The sequence below is a fragment of the Hakea prostrata genome, chromosome 10, assembly GCF_041222555.1.
Source record: "Hakea prostrata isolate BN-2017 chromosome 10, UWA_Hpros_2, whole genome shotgun sequence".
Taxonomy (NCBI): Eukaryota; Viridiplantae; Streptophyta; class Magnoliopsida; order Proteales; family Proteaceae; genus Hakea; species Hakea prostrata.
This window is the reverse complement of record NC_142609.1, coordinates 38499131-38516267: the sequence shown is the minus strand read 5'-3', so window position 1 is coordinate 38516267 and position 17137 is coordinate 38499131. Positions and strand designations below refer to the sequence as shown.

Sequence of the window (17137 nt, the reverse complement as noted above, 5' to 3'; positions counted from 1 at the left end):
AGAGACATTTTAAGTTACCTTACAAAGACTATTTATAGAGAAACTTAAAACCTAAATTATTTATAGAGAAACCTAAAACCCTAACCCTTGTATCATTACAATTTTATCCATGTATAAGTAGTTGACCTAAAACCTTATTCCAATCATAATACAATCAAACAATAAGTAATTGACCCACGAATACGAGACACCCAATCCCATCGATCTCTACCTTGGCTTCAATTCAACAAACCACCTTAAACAAAATCATTGATTTTGTCTCCCTGCAATCACAACTCTGTGTATCCGCTACAGCTTCCTGCATGATGCACATCCCCTCTAGCAATGTCATTACTAATCCCCCCCAAGGTGTGCCGTGAGCTCATCGCCGCAATATGATATGATATGACTTTACCTCTCCTATTGTCGTAGCCCGCTCTGAGAGATCATCACCACTTACCAAATTCGATGCTAAAGTCACCCACTTATTTTTAGAATTTACAAGTTATTCAGTATGACTCTACCTCTTTTGTTGTTGTAGCCCACTCTGAAAGATCACAACCACTTACCAAATCTAAAGCGAAAGTCCCCCACTTCTTTTTTTTATTTGCCTTTGTTCAGCATAAACAACCTGTAAATCCTTTCCACCTATACAACTTAATTGCCTGAGTTCCAATTGGAGCTTTTTCTATTACAAAGTTCCCTGCAAACTTATACTGTTTATCCTGTTTTGTGCCTTTCCTAGTTATCATCTAAATAATTTTTTTCTTATTCATTATTTTCAAATCTCCAAACCTTACCCTGTATAAAAACCTTCATCAAATCTTTTGGAAAACACCTAATAAAGACACAACAAAATTTCTACGTGTTTCATTTTTTCCACGGAATCAAGCTTTTCTTTTCTTTCCTTTCATACGCCGCCGTTCCATCTTGCCATTTATTCTGAGTACACCACCCGAATGCTCTTTCTTCACAAATCGTCATTGGAACAGCTAATCTAGTAGTCAAAAGACCTTCTATCACGGACCCCTGATCTTCTTTGACGAGAGTACACTCTAATAAAAAGCTTAGTTGAACGGTTATAAAAATCTTATATTAAATTTGATAGAATTAAACCTGGATCGTCGACTATTATAAACTGTTCAGATTTAATTCAATGGGAAAATCTATTTATACAGTCGTTCAGCTATATTTATGTTTGTTTTATTTTATTTCATTTTTCTTCAAATAACTCAAACCAGGTCGTATTTTCCAATTTTTTTTCAATGATCAAAAGCCATCGTTGAACAATCACTAAAAAACTAAAAAAAATCACCACACCGAATCACCTACGATTTTCTCCTCAACCTTCATTTTATTTGCATCGTTTCTCTCCTTAGATTTTTGTATTTCTAGTAATAATGCACCAAACATTAATCTAATACTATTAGTTGGAAGAAATACCAAAAATTTAATGTAGTTCAACAAAATTGTTAAGTCCACTAGAGGGGGTATATTTTCTAATAATCCTTAAAACATCATTAGTCTCATACCTCATAAAGTGTTGTCTTTTGCTTGTCCCCAATCCCCTCCAAATATGAATATATTCTAGGTTATCTCATAGAGACTATTTATAAAGAAACTTAGAATCTTAATTCTATATAGTTACAATTTTATCATCTACAAGTAATTAAACCAAAACTTTGTTTCAATTACAAATACAACAAAACTATAATTATACAATAAAACATCAAATCCCAAAATATAGTTCAAAGATGAGGAAAACTTGTCTAGGGGTACGATTGTTCCTATGGAGCTCCCAACGAGTGTAGAAATATGTTTCCCTCATACTCCTCTATCACATGTTTAGAATGAGAATCCACCTTAGTGAATTCAAATCCTCTCCACCTAGATGGGGCTGTCACTCCAGCCTCCCACCCTTATAGTTGGGTTAACATGTCTTACTCTCTTCTAGTTGTTTTCTCGCTTATTGAGTAAGGCTTTTCTTCATTTAGTTTCTTTTCAAGATTGCGCTAGTGAGTTGGGGCTCTTGACCCTTTGGTTGAGCAAGCAAGTCTTCCTCCTCTAAGCAAGCAATCCCCTATTGCTTAGACCTATCACCCGCCTCAGTAGGGATGATAGACTACCCCCACCCCCAACCACTCTTATGGATGCTTGATCCGGAAGTCACCTGAATCATTGAACTAATAATGAAATATATGATCAACCAACATTTCTCAAATTTGAAAAAGAGTTACAAGAAATGGTTTGATCCTCTTATTTCTCGAACTGAGAGATCCATGAATCAGGATCTTGATGATATAGGTAAGGGCCGGGTACGATTGTTTCTATGGATCTTCCCCACAAGTGTAGAAATGTGCTTCCTTCATACCCCTCTATCACATGTTTAGAAGGAAATCCCACCTCTGTTGAATTCAAATCCTTTCCACCCAGATGGGGCTGCCACTCCATCCTCCCAACCTCACCGTTGGTATGACATAGGCCTGCCCGTGTACCATGGGCAGGCCATGTTGTGAGGGTGGAGCGCATGGCTGGAGAGGATTTGAACTCCACCTCTACCCATCTATAGTCTAATTTATCAATGCTTACAGGTGTGTTCTCTCCTAAATATGTGGCAGAGGAGTCTCTCCTAAATATGTGACAAAGGAGTGGGACGGGAGATGGGGAGCACAATCATCTACCCCTTAAGGTAGAAGATCTGGGACTCAAAGGATGTGCTTCTCCCACACCTTTCCACCACATATTCAAGTGAAAGATCTAATTTTTATTCACCTTGTTAACGCTCAGAAGTAAGTCCCCACCTAACCAAAAAGATTCCCTATAGGAGGCGAGGAATCTGGGAGGTCAGGCGATGTTTCATAAATCAACTGAGATCAACTGTGATGGGGGGACAAATGACACCGGCTGAAGCAAATAAATCCTTTAAAAGCAAATTTTCCTTTGGTTCTTTGGCACAATTTTATCTCAAATATTGGATACTTGGGGAGCAAGAAAGATCATTTGATCAAGTCAAATGGTTAAGATCATTCATTATCACCAATTTATCATATGTTTCAACAATGTAGACAGTAATCAATTAGGGAAAAAAGGGCAGTTGAAAGTTGAAACCCGAGAAAGCAACAGTGTCATGAGGTTGATTCATGCAAAGAATATACTTTTGACTTCTTATAGCTTCTACTAAATGCAGAATCTGCAAGTTTTCCTCTGTCATCTCATAATTTTTCTTGATCCTGTTCTCCCGTCTACATACACTAAAAAACACTGATTCCCTACTTTATTACTATTACAAAAAGCAGCAACTCAGATTTGCATCAAGATTTACATGTCGAATGGCTTCCCAATACGATCAGGTTACCAAATGCAGGATCATCAGTCTACTTCTGCAGGCTTAAAAATGGCCTTCAACTGTCTATACTGTGAGATGTAACTTGGCCCCAACAGCCATCAATGAACAACCATGTTGGTTTCCATCGATAGCTAGCACATCCCAGTCATGACCAACAATCAGCTGTTAGATGTCCAAAACGCCACCAGCGGTCCCAAACACCATCCATATTCACCAACAAAGCCTTCAACTCTTGAAGTTTGGAAGCCCCAAGCGAAAACCACTAACCTATCAGCAGAGAGAAAATAGGAAGAAGATCAAGTTATTAACACATTAATTGATCGTTATACACAATGACAAAAGGATTACTTTTCAAACATGGGGTTGGCAACTTTATTTAATTGGTTTCATATTTTACGCAGAAGTGATATATTGCAAGGCAACAACAATTAGATAGTCCTCCCAGTGGCCTCTTATAATCTTCATGAGGGTTCTCTCCATAATTTAACCTTAAATCTATTAGGAGCAGAGGGACTTTCTGAAGCAGAAAATATATTCTACAAATTAGCCAATTAAGATAGAATTCCATAACTATTGTTGTCTCTGTAAATTTAGCTTATCCATTACTTCTCATAAGTCTATAAGGAGACCAAGGGTTTCTTTCTATCAAATAAAATATTCTACAAGCTTGCCTCTTAAATAGTGTTTCCTGCCTATTGTCTCTGTAAGTTCAGCTTAATGAAGTGTTATGATCTTCTTTATTTTATTAGTTGGGTAACAAATTTTTATTGATCACTAGGAATCGCTTTCATGACATAAAATGAAAAAAAGAGAGTGCATTTACCTTCACAAGAGAGAACAAGAAAAATCTTCTTCATGAGACTTGTGCCATCAGTGTATACTAGGCTATTATCCTGCTTTAAATTCTGTAAGGAAACAGAAGTTGATAGGAAGGAACAGCTGTGGAGAAAAGGGAACTTGCCTCAAAACAAAAACATAAGTAGGCCAACCTTCATTCCACCTCTTTTTCAGGACCAAAGAACACCGTGCTGCATACTGAAGCAATGATGAGAAAACAGCCAACAACTCTGCCAAAAGACAGAGCTACAGCCGGTAAGCCAATGCTCCACATCTGTGATAGGAAGGGCTACAACACAGAAAATGACCATCATACATCTAATTGAGAAGAATGCAATCTCAGTTGAAGGCAACATGCAAGAACAAAGATAAACATTCACATTCACCCAATAAAAATATAACCATCCACTATATATGGAACTCTCATGCAAAATTTTTCTTCTTTTTTTTTTTTTTTTTTTTTTTTTTTGGGGGGGGGGGGGGGTGTGTGTGGTTGGGGGCACTGAGAAGATTTAATGAAATAGAAAAGAAGGTTGGGAGAGGGAAAAACGGCTTCATGCAGAAGCCCAACAATGGTGCACTCGTTGCAGCAGAAAAGATTTGGGGACTCCCAAGTCTCATGAGTTGGGTAGCAATAAAAACAATCACCCTTTTATGCGTCCATTAGGAATGAGTGTAAAGGGATCAAATGGGCTGATTCAAGCACAAGCTAGTCCTCAAATGTAAGAGACTATATCAGAGACTCTGAGGGCTATTGTATCTAATTCTTAGCTCATTCTTGTACATGCTATGTGCATATGCTCTTCATCCATTTCATTTTATATTCTTAATATACCTACAATTCTACAAATATATTCCCAAGAGTACAAGGAAAAAGACACAAAGATGAGAAGTGTATGAGACACGTGAACCTTGTTTCCCTCTTAAGTAAAAGGCAAAATATTTTCCTTCTGATATTATGTGAAATAGAAGCATAAGCAAGAATACCTCAATGTACTGGATGTTTGCAACTTTGCTAGTTTTTTCAAGCTGAAGTCCACGTGCTAAAAATACCTACAACATATTACACATGATCAAAAGCTCTTAATAAGTTACAGAATCGTAATTCACTACAGGATAAATGAATTACATTATGAATGCTGATTTAGAATGATGCACCAATTAAGATGCTAACCATCTTTTCAACATAACCCCCGATACCATCCTTTCCAAAGATTGGCATCAAAACTGCAAAAGTACCTATTTCAAGTCTTATCTGATGCAAAGATCAACAAATTCAAGGTTAGTTTGCCATGTCTGGGGAGTCAGAGGCTTACTTTGACACAGGGATTCAGCTCTTCCTGTTAACCCTTCCCTTTGTATCCATCCTTCCCTGAGTTCCGTGTATACACTACCTTCTCTCCCTAACAGAATCTTCTTTTTGAAGTGATTGAAGGAAGTTCTAAGAAACAGAATTTATCAATTTCTAACACGATAGGAAGCAAACCTTCTTTTATACAATGACAATAGAAACTAAAACTTGCACAACAGAAAAAATGGGACTGTCAAAATTTACTTTTCTTGTTAATCTTAACTATCTTTGACTAACATGAAGTTTAACAATAGCACTCCCAGGTTACTCAGCAAACATGCCCCCCCCCCCCCCCAACCAACAAAACCTAAAAAAAAAAGAACCCCAACCCTCACCCACAAAAGAAAATTTAATGGATATTGTTTTGGTCCATCCTTTTTTATCTATTTATATACGGCATTGTAGAATAAATTATGATTAAAAATACAATTTAAATAAGAAAAATGACCTAAAATATTCTTAAATTTTGACAAAATGTAAAATAAAGTCATTCTTGAGGTTTTGCTTTAGCATCTAGGCAAACACCAAAGGATTGGGCGGCATAAGCGGCATAAAGTGGTGAGCAAATTAAACTTAATATTTAACTTCTAACAATCAAATCTTTAATAAAAAAGATAAAATTATAAAAGATAAACTAACTCCATCAAGCATCATAAGACAAGAAATCAGCCCATTAGTTCATGATTACAATGTGCGGTTCAAAAAACCTTCGGTTCAAATGGTGAATGGGGGCCGGATCCTGTCTGGCGGCATTAAGAGCTTTCGCCCCATATAACCGATAACCATGCAAGGAGACCAGATCTTCGGAAATATAGTATCAAGATATATCTCTTCAAAAATACGCACATTAATTTTGGTAGAATAAATTATGATTAAAAATAAATAAATAAATAAATGAACAAATTACAAAATGTAAAACAAGCGGTTGCAGCAGGGGGGAAAAAAAAAACCCCAGGGGGCGATTGGAAATAAGAATCGGTCTCCACAACGCACATTAATTTTGGAGAATAGTTCGTCGATTTGCAGCAATAAAGGCCAAAGCTTCCAAGTTCCAACCAAGAATAAAACAAATGTTTTATGATAAATAGTGGCAGAGCTAGAACCTTATCCTCGTGTATGGAGGAAAGGGGATAGAACATGCGATGGCTCCACTTTGCTTTCCACCAGCCACTACTTTGGTAAACTATCAGCTTGTAGGCCTCAGACAATATATATGGCCACCAAAAACTATGAAACATGCAGAAGAATGTCTATAACATAATTTCACTTAATCAATGCCAATAACCTATTAGATCAATGGTATCACAAAATATATACCTAATTTTTTTTATAGCAATTAGGCTCTCTAGGAAGTTTCTAAGAATATAAAAATCTAAATAAATGTACTTCTCACTAAAAAGGGTTAACTTGATAAAAATAGTAACATTGAACGTTTCCTTACAAAAGAGGTAAGATTTGTTTTGAAAACTATAGTTAAAGTTAGAAATTACTACTAAGCACGTAAAAATTCTGTACAAATATGTCTTATCTTTTCTCAGGATAACCTAACATTGTGGGTTTATCAGGGTGTTTCTAGTTTTTTGGGAGTTATTGGGGTGTTCCCCAGTTGCAATGAACATCAGGTCGCCAACATTTTCTATTTGGAGATTTGAATGCTTCTAATCAATTTCACCTGCAGATTCCTATTGTCCATGAGTTCCAAGACTTAATTAAGATCGAATAGAGTACTCGCAACCTAGATTCATAGAAGAGAAAAATCTGGTATGAATTCCACTTATGCAGGTTCTTAGCAAGGGGGATTGAGATGGGACATAGCAGCCGCAGAATGATGGCCTTACATAAGATTTGTCTTGGTGGACTAGCTTGATTCAGGATCCAGGTGAATGTGAACCACAAAAAGTCAATGTAGTCACTGCAGCATTTTGATGATTCACTTATTGCTTGTACCGTTTGTGAATTCATTCACTGATACAATTTTTAACTATGAGTCGGATGTCAATTTCAATGTCCAACCCAAATGTTAGGTTTATCATGTTATGAGCTAGGAAGGCGTACAAGGTAAAATTATGAGAATAAACCTGTGCCCAGACACAATTCCACTGAAGTATCCACCCCACCATGGACAAAATGAAAACCCCCTGGTTGATTCCCTTCCATTTGTGCTGGGTCCACACAATCAGGAAGCGTTCTTCCCTAAATTTTCATCCATCTTCCCAAGCATTTGCTCCAGATAGACGTTTCGTGTGGTGCTATTGCAGCAAAATCAAAACTTAAAACCTCAGAACACTAAATTAATCTAAGAAGATACCTCCGCAAAGAACGCGAGTGCACCAAGTACCACCATCTGAACAAGTGAATAAAAATCCGGAAACACAAAATCCTGCAAGAAAGACTTTAATTATCCTCAGCAATTTATAGGACACACAAAATGAATAAATGGACATAAAAAGGACTGCATTAATTAGATAACGACCATTCAATGGATAATGATCTACTTAGGCTGATGAGTTCTTCAGGAAAGAACACAAAGCATTTTTAAACATACAATAGCCAGGATAACTGAACTCAAAACCATTTTAATCTTGCAGGTCAATCACATGCATGATCAGTGACTTATTTTTGTGCAGTTTTTTGTTTGCACCCTATAACTTAACTGCACAGTACATTTGCCATTTAGGAACCAAAAAAGAAAGTTACTTGAGGAAAATTTGCATAATACTGCAGTGTTTCGCTACCTGTAAGGCAAAAGTACAGATTGCTGCAGCAGGAGTAGCTAGCAGACCAAATGAGAAAACAGTACCCCTGCAAAAATATAAGATGTTGGAGCTGATTATGTTAAGAAAATAAAATAAAAATAAAACATGCTTATCTCCTGGCAAAACTAAACTAGAATATGTTGAGTTGTATGGTATGCCATCATGATAAACAGAAAGAAAATAAGGACTGATGCTTTTGGTAAACATCAAATAGATATATGCTCAAACTAAAGCCTTTTTACCCTTAAAATTTAATTCGCCCAATGATTTCTTCAGAAAAAAAAAAACACAATCAATATTGGAAGAACTTTAAGGTTTACTGAGTTTTGACATTGTAAAACATAGATCATCATCCATTACTCCCAAAAGAACCAATGACAGTAACAAGTAAGATTCCTATTACCGAACCTTCATGATGAAATTTTTTACAATCACAGATTCCCACTTACATGACTTGATCAGCTGCCTTTGCGCCAGCTCGTATAAGGCAGTAGGTGATTCCACCAGTTACTGAGGAAAACAAGCCAACTAACACCGCAAGAAAAGGGTGACTCCCTCTAACAACAAATGTGTTTACTGGTTCCTTCATCTCTGCTATCCCTCCTTTAACAAATCCACATTAAGTATATATGTAAGTTCAAGGAGACAAGAAACATGGATCTAAATAAAGTTCGACTGGAATTTAACTCCTTTATATAAATCAAGATAAAGCAATCTTGGATTTGTTCAAAAGTTAATTTTATGCTCTACCTAATACCTAACGTCTCATATAAAAAGAAAATCATCTAACCAGTGAAAATGCTTAGAGAACAAAAACATTCTCTAATTTGGGAACACTTTGATTCATTATAGATCATATTTTCTAAGAATAGTATAAACCAAATGTGAGAGTAGGTATATCAAGACAATGTAACCAATTCCAACAACAGTATAAACTGTCTATTTTAATTGTGTTTTAAAATTCCTACAGCTTGCTTGCCAGTTCTGTTGTTTTCTAGTTCAATATTGATTTTCTATGGCTTGATGTGGCTTAATATCGATTTTTATGACTTAATGTGGCTTAATATTGACTTTTGATGACTTGAGGTGGTTAATGTTGTTATTTGATGATATAAGGTATATATCATAGCATACTAAATAATGTTAGAAAAGAGGGGAAACAGAAAATAACATGTGCTTGCCTTGGTTGCCGAAGTGCTTAGGCACCCCTACACCACCTTGGATGCCTTTGTGCCCTGACAACTATGGTCTGAACAAGGACATCTATGAATTCACTAACAGCATATTGAACTCGAGAATGAGGCGTCACAATATATTCAAGAGTACGTAGAAAAGCATCATATCGGGAATAAAATATGGAATTGAAAAAAAAACCATTTCAAAACCATGAGTCTATCCTCATCATCATGTATATGGTAGAAACACAAAAGACAAATATATCAACAGGCAAAGAAAGGAATAAAAAAAAAGGAAGGAATTCCAAACATAACAGTTAGCATCTTCATCATTAGAGTCTTCTCCTTTTTTTATATTTTCTTTTTTTTTTTTTGGGACATGGGCACCTGGAAAAGGGGTGGGGGGTAGGAACACGTTCGGATGGATTTGTTGACGGTAATTTCTGGTCATATAGAAGGCATCAGAACAATATAAGAACAAAAAGAAAGGAAAAAGAATGGCTCCATACATACATATCCATACCTTGTGTAGCAAGCATTGGTCGGAAAATGAACAGAAGGCCAAAAAAACTGCAAGCCAGACCTGATAGAGAGTGATACAAGAAAAAGGAGAGAAAAAATTGGTTAGTCAATAATTGTCAGCTCCATATAAAATAAGGATAAAGATATCCAATGAATTTTCAGGGTCTAAAAGCTTGGGGCAGAGTTTAAGAAAAGGGTAAAGAACCAAACCACCTTATTTGATGCAAGGTCTCAAACTGGGTTCAAATTCTGTTCTGGCAAGCCAAAATCATGAGTTCAACTGATCCCAGCCTAAGGCCCAGAAACTTTTACTACCACTGAAAATTTTAACTTTAAAAACTTCCAAATTCCCTTCCTAGCTCCAGGTCACACAAGATCTTATAACTTGCCTTTACCTAATCTACCAGATAGTCAGCAAAAATTTTCAATACAATGTTTTACAAAGTCATTTTACTAAGACTCACAGGATTTCTCAAAACAAAATACAGATAAATAAACAAATAAAGGATTCTTTTTGTTTCTAAATTACTCCAGCCATTCATCAAATAGGGCAGATATTACTTTTAAGGAAAATAGGTTATTCCAATTATTACCAACATCTAACTCTCCAAAGATGTCCTTCCTTAATTTAATCCAACCACATTAAATATTCTTCCTACCCCCTACTTCAGTGTAGAGATTTGCAGTCGTAGCATTAGTTACCACCAAAATTGTGGGTATTATGGAGAGTAAGAAATTCTCCAAGCATTAAGATTCTAACAGAAAAACAGAGTGGGACATCGGAAAATCCAAAACAACCAGTCCACATGAAGTAGAGAGAATAGCAGCCGCGACCGTTTTTTTTTCCAAATCCTTTCTATCCCAGTTTGAGGTAAGACCAATTGGGCATTGTCGCATTCGGTTGAGGAGTAGCCATGCCCACCACCCTCCTTGGTTTGGAATACTCTCCAACATTTTATGATGTTCCTTTAACAAATCTTTTTTTTTTTTTTTTTTTTTTTTTTGGGGGGGGGGGGGGGGGCTCTTAGCCGAGTGTTTGTCACATTCTAAAGTCAACATACATGGTGCCCCTTCCCCCTGATTAGTTCTTTCAATCAAAATACCACATATTTCATTAACCAGTTTAAGATTTATGCAATCTCAATAGCCTTTGGGAGAAAATTCAAAGCAGTTCCAGCATTAAAGATCAGTATTCAGTAAGTCATTGACAATAGTAGTATCAACATACCTCCAATATCTGAGACTTTTAGCTTCTCATGCAAAATAATTCTTGCCGCAATTGAAGCCATTATTGGCGTAGTGAAATTCAATACAATGGCTTGAGACAGAGGTAGGGCTTGTATGCTGACAAGAAAGATTAGCCAAATTACAGTCATTAATTAGCTAACTTAATGGTCATATTTGCATGTATCCAGAAGAAAAAGTTAAAACCACTAGCACAAAGTTACACGAACAGTAAATTAAAATTAGTGGAAAACAACTACAACTCAAAAGCCTTGTAACCAAGGTAGGAAAAGTCAGACCGTGTCAATAAGTACCCATACGAAAAGCCAAACTGACACGAGAAATCCAAAAGTCGGCCATAAATCAATGAAAATATCCTGATATATCGTAAAAAAATCAATATATCACCGATAACATTAAAATTTCGCGATATATTGCTCTCTACCTAAAACAGACAAGCACCAACAACAATTCGTTTCGCTCCTCCCTGTTTTCTTTCCCTCTAACATCATTTCTTCACTGCCATTCCCCTCACTCAAGCTCAGCTGCTTCGTTCAAGCTGCCATGATCACTCACTCTTACACCATGGACTCTCAGAACAAATTGGAAGAGCTTGCAGCCACTATCCTCACCTCTTCATCACCGTCTACGATATCTGCTGCTTGCACTGCAGTTGAAGCTTTTCTCCAGAAGCATAACACAGGCCAGAGCAAATCCTTCTTTTCAATTGTGTTCCCTGCCTTGATTTGTAAGAATTTTGGATTCAATGGTTCTATCTCTCTCCTGCTCTCTGCATCGCTGCATCGTCTCTCTCTCTACACCCTCTTATTTCACTAACTCTCTCCCACACTTTGTGATCTAGCTCTTTCTGCTTTAGCGATTGCCTAACTGGCCTTAACACCAGTAGAAGCTGCAGAAGTCAGAACCCCATTTAGACATCGGAGAGATATCGCCGGCATATCGGAGGCGAAACCCTGGTGTCAGTGATATTTCTTACCTTGCTTGTAACAGACTAAGAGATAGCACACGGAATCATTTAAGTAACAGAGGAAAAACCAATTATAGCTGAAGATGATAATCTTCTAAGTCTAATTGACCACCTAACAGCAGTAGTTTTGTAACCTGAAATAATGTCTATAACAAATCTAGATATTTCCTAAATTTTAAAGAAACTACCAACCATTTCACATTGCTTAGTACCATCTAGAAGCTCCACCTCATTTTATGAACTCAATTTTAGAAACTTTATACAAATGAAAAATGGTTCCTTGCTAGTGTTGTTTGATGATTATTACACCCCTTGATATAGCAACCCCAGTAACTAAACACGAAGAAACATCTGCATGTCTACACAATAATTGTGGGCAAGAAAAAAAAAATACATGAGGATGGTGACATGAACAGAAATTAAAAAATAGGCCCAAATTTATAAGATAGTCTACAAGAAAACCACAAATGATACATTAATACTCTTTTTCAATCCTTTAGGACCATTAAATTTCTTAGCAGATTTAGACAGGCCTTTCAGGATTTCATTCATTAGATACAAAATAACATACTACTCATTAACAGGTTAGAAGGTGGAGGAAAAAAAGGAGGAAAAAAAGGAGAAAAAAAAAAAGGAATAGTTCTGAGAAGCAGCATCCAGATCGAGTAGAATTGGCTAATCCTCATGCAACCTCATTAAATAGACATCATAACAGACACCCTTCCTTTAACAAATGAACCAATTAAAAAAAAAAAAAAAAAAAGGCTCAAAAGAAGTAATATATTGCCACTTACCTATAGACAAAACTCAACATTGAGAGAAATCCCACTACGGCTCTCAGGGCAAAAAGCTTCCTCACAGGAGATGGTCCAAATACAGGTAATCCAGTCTTTCTCAACCACACGAATGATGAGATCAAGATAATGGTACATCTTGAAAATATAATTTGAAACAAAGGAACTGATCGAACTGAAAACAGAAATAAGAAAACCAACCAATCAGTTGTACAGCCATACTTGTTCAAATAAAACATCAGGATGGAAAATAGACAATCTATCAAGACAATGGTATTACATATGCAACAACCAAAAGTTATTTAATCATTAGAAAATATAGTTAGGCTTCATAAAAAGGCTACAATAAGTTGTCAACAAAGAACAGATATAATTCTAGAATATAGACATGATAACCATGTACATGATGTCCAACTTCATGAAATTTCTTTACAACCAAAGAAGAAAGAAAAAGAATACATGGCTAGGTGCATACCCAACAAAAGACCCAGGATATTAATTTGGGCCTAGAATGATGATAAGATATTGATCAAGCATAGTGGGAAGTGGGAACTACCTTAAGATGCCAAAAAATACACATGGAAACAATTAGAAATCTCAACTGCCCCAAGCAATCCAAAATAGAAAGGGAGGTTTCTTTATCTTCTCTGCCACTTTGCACTAAACAACTAAACAGAATCATCCTACTCCAGAAATAAGAATGTAAACTTGTGAAACAACTCCAATTATCCTTCATATCTGAATCCAACTGAGAGCATTGTTCAAAAACCCAACAAAATATTGTCGAAATCTATAAAATGTTGAGAATTTCTGAAAGACCAGAATAAGTAGCTACTTTGAAAAGAAAACTGAAATATATTATTTTTCAGTATTTTAAACCTAAAATGGCCAAGCAAAACTCAGAAAGCAAATCCAATATCTTGGCAAATAATCATTAGCTCAAAATTTTTGTCTGCCCAAAATGGCCTTCCTAAAGGAGATTTAATACTATGAATAAAGTGTTTTGTTTTCTGATGAATTAAAACAACAGGCATTTATATTTCTTATGGGCTGTTCCCCAACTAAAAGTCTGGCCTCTGAAGGAATAGCAGAATTCCCAAATACTGCAAATGGAAGACTGTAACACAAAGGAGGATGCATATTTGGCTCTATCACATTATTCCACCTTTGGAGGGAGATCTAGCATGTGAGTAGACTTGGCTTAGAAGCATCCAATCACATTGACTTGAAGCGCAGATTAGCCAATAAGTAGCAATAGTTTGTGTTCTCTGCATCTTTTGACCCTCTATGCATCATGTTGGGGAAATTATGGATCTTTTTCAGAACATAGCAGCTGTTTGTGCTATGTTCATATTCAATTAAACTGTAACGTTCCTTTTCCATTTCCTTAATAAGTTGTGATATACCAAAATGATAGAAAAAAGGAAACAACGCAAAGGATTCAAAATGGAATTACCATAAATGTATCAACATGAGAAACAGCCATTTGGCTCAATTATTCAAAAATTATGGTAATGTATCTGCAGTTGGGAGGACAAAATAAATTATCTCATGTGATTCAATCTAATAAAACTCTAGGGAAGCCTAGTTCATTGAATCGGTAGGTCCATCTGCATCTAATCATTTTGATTTCCAATTAGAGATTGTCATAGACTAAAGGGAAATCGAAGCCATTTCTTTTATTTTTCTTTTTCTTTTTAAAAAAAAATTTTTTTTTTTCCCTGGCCTTACCTGAAGGAAGTAGAAATATTCATCACGCCCTGTTCCATGAGAAATTCATCAGGATTTGTTCTATACAGTTTGTAATATTCATAGAGCACATATCCTGGGAGAAAGTGGTGGGATACTGAATCACTAATGTCTTAAGTGCGAACCAGTGCTGATTCTTCATAGAGCGAGACGCCTATTATTTGTATGAACTGTTTTGAACCAGAATCAAAATCTAAAATTGTTAACTTATGCAATTATAAGTTTGACCTTGAATCCTATATCCAAAATTTTTCACTATATGGTTTCTCAGATTGAGTATAACTAAGATTTTACATAATACACTAACCCGATTACTATAACTCAAGTTACATACACATATACATGGTCAGAACATAGGAAACATGGTCATGGCGATTAGAAAGTTTGCTGGTCCCAAAAGAAAGACTTATTTTGCATATAAGAATTGTTGTCTAACAATGACTTATTTATGGGTTCTAATTCATGAAATAGGCATTGGATACAAGTAATGTATTTAGAGGCTCTTCGTGTAAACAAGTACTCATTTGCATCTTGATTCATAGGTCACAGGAGAATAACGAGATATAAAAGGAAACTTGTGAACCTGGGAAAATATCTGAAAGAAATTCCATGACAAAGTAGATGAGAGAGGATGCGGCCATGCAAATTAAACCGGAGTACTTAGATCCACCCCATATCCACAAAGACACCTGAACAAATGATGAGATCTCTGACTCAACTATCTTTGTCACTTGTTCCTGCAAACAAAGAACGCAGAAATCACATGAGATCCCAAAATTTTGTCTTTATACCTAAAATCGACATAAAAAAAATGACGATCATACGCAACAAAGGACAAGGGCATCGCACATTGGGTACAATTTCCTTGATTTTGTCTGAAAAATACCGAAATCAAACAAAACAGAAACCCCCCATTCATGGAAGAAATCTCCTTGGGAGGTCCTGAGGATCAAAAGTAAAAACTTCAAACTTCCAAACCGGGAAAGAAGCTTACGTTGCCTTAACCAAGCTCCCAATAAGAAGTTTCTAGGTAGAGTAAACCAGAAAATGTTTGTATTCCAACCAAAATTGCGAACAAATCCAAATATTTATAGTCACAAAAAACAAAGATAATTGATAGAAGGAAACTAATCGAACAATCCACCAAGACGAAAGAAGAAAGCAGAAAAAGGGAAACCAGATATGAAGAGATAAAATGGTTTACCCTGGGCGTTTTCCTAGCATAAGACACAGAAAATATATTGATTTTAGGCTTCTGCGAAGCGATTAACAGAGGAGTTATTTCCGGAGATTCTTCAGCTGCAACGTCGTGTACTACAAGTTCTAATACATGATCTCCTCCACCTTCGTTCATTTCTGCAGATTCCATCCAATCCCAAAATCCTTCCTGGTTCTTTTCCTCTCTCTCTCTCTCTCTCTCTCTCTCTCTCTCTCAACTATTATGACTGAGACGACAAAGCAAATGGACTTAACTGTTAATCCGTGGTTGAAGCGTAAAAGCTACAGGAGAAAAACTCGAAAATCTGCAAGATTTCTCTCTCTCTCTCTCCCTCTCTCCCTCTCTCTCTCTACCTTCCTTGAAGTGGACATCTCAACGGGCAATATCATATGAACCCCACGTGTCAATTCCTATTGAACCAGTCCAAACGCCAGATTCGTGTTTTGAATTATGAACCACTCCACGCCGCCGGCTGGTGTAGGTCAATATTATTTGGATCCTGATTGGGGAGTGCGGGACTTGGGTGTAATTTCATTAAATCCGAGTCACTGACTCACTAAAAAGGGATAATTTTCAGGGGAATTGATTTTGAAAGAGATTTGCCTAACACAAAAAAATTGCAAAAATAGGTTTTATTCAAATTGATTTTATTTGTGAAAAAAACTATTAAATCTCAAATTTCGTAATAATTTTTTCTACCCAACTAATGAATATTTTACTATAAATTACTCAAATTACTCTCATATAAGGAATGTCATTCGGAAAAAAAAAATTACATCAAATTATATTTTTTTAGGTAACATCAAATTGTATTTATTATTAAAATATAAAAAAATAGAAGAGTCCCCACACTTAATATAAAATTTCAATTCAAAAAAAAAGAAAAAGGGTTAGTGAGAAATTATTATAGACAATTTCTTAATGGTAGATTATTAAAAAAAATTGAATGCTAGTAATTGACTCTTAGGAATAATAAAAAATCTCAAATGCGAAATTTTCTAATTATTTTTAAGAATCGAATTAAAAAAAGAATTTTTTAAAAAGGTAAAAAATAGAGTTTATCTTAAGGGTAATTTGGGTGATCCATAGTAGAATATTGGTTGACACTAAAAATTATCAGAAAGTTTGAGATTTAATAACTCTTTTCAAAATCAATGTCTTAAAAATTTTCCTCGTGATGAACTTAAGTAAAAATAA

General features: G+C 35.8%; 1 protein-coding gene across 5 annotated transcripts; it reads right to left on the bottom strand.

Annotated features, from left to right (window-relative positions):
- Positions 1-3260: 3260 nt before the first annotated feature.
- Positions 3261-16302, bottom strand: LOC149002809 (Nodulin MtN21 /EamA-like transporter family protein). 5 transcript variants are annotated; one of them, XR_016170188.1, is made up of 12 exons: positions 15926-16302; positions 15305-15458; positions 12973-13147; positions 11195-11310; positions 9968-10027; positions 8719-8872; positions 8249-8315; positions 7822-7893; positions 5150-5215; positions 4287-4451; positions 4149-4218; positions 3261-3592 (listed from the first exon to the last, which is right to left on the bottom strand). XR_016170188.1 is itself a non-coding variant. In XM_089136762.1 (11 exons), exons 1-10 carry the CDS (start codon positions 16088-16090, stop codon positions 4317-4319), a joined length of 1164 nt encoding a protein of 387 aa, XP_088992888.1. In that variant the 5' UTR covers positions 16091-16302; the 3' UTR covers positions 3261-3592; positions 4287-4316. The 5 variants fall into 5 exon arrangements, 1 of the variants encoding a protein (XP_088992888.1); XR_016170189.1 differs by having other exon boundaries at positions 4149-4230; positions 4315-4451; XR_016170190.1 differs by having other exon boundaries at positions 4315-4451.
- Between the last annotated feature and the right edge of the window lie 835 nt (positions 16303-17137).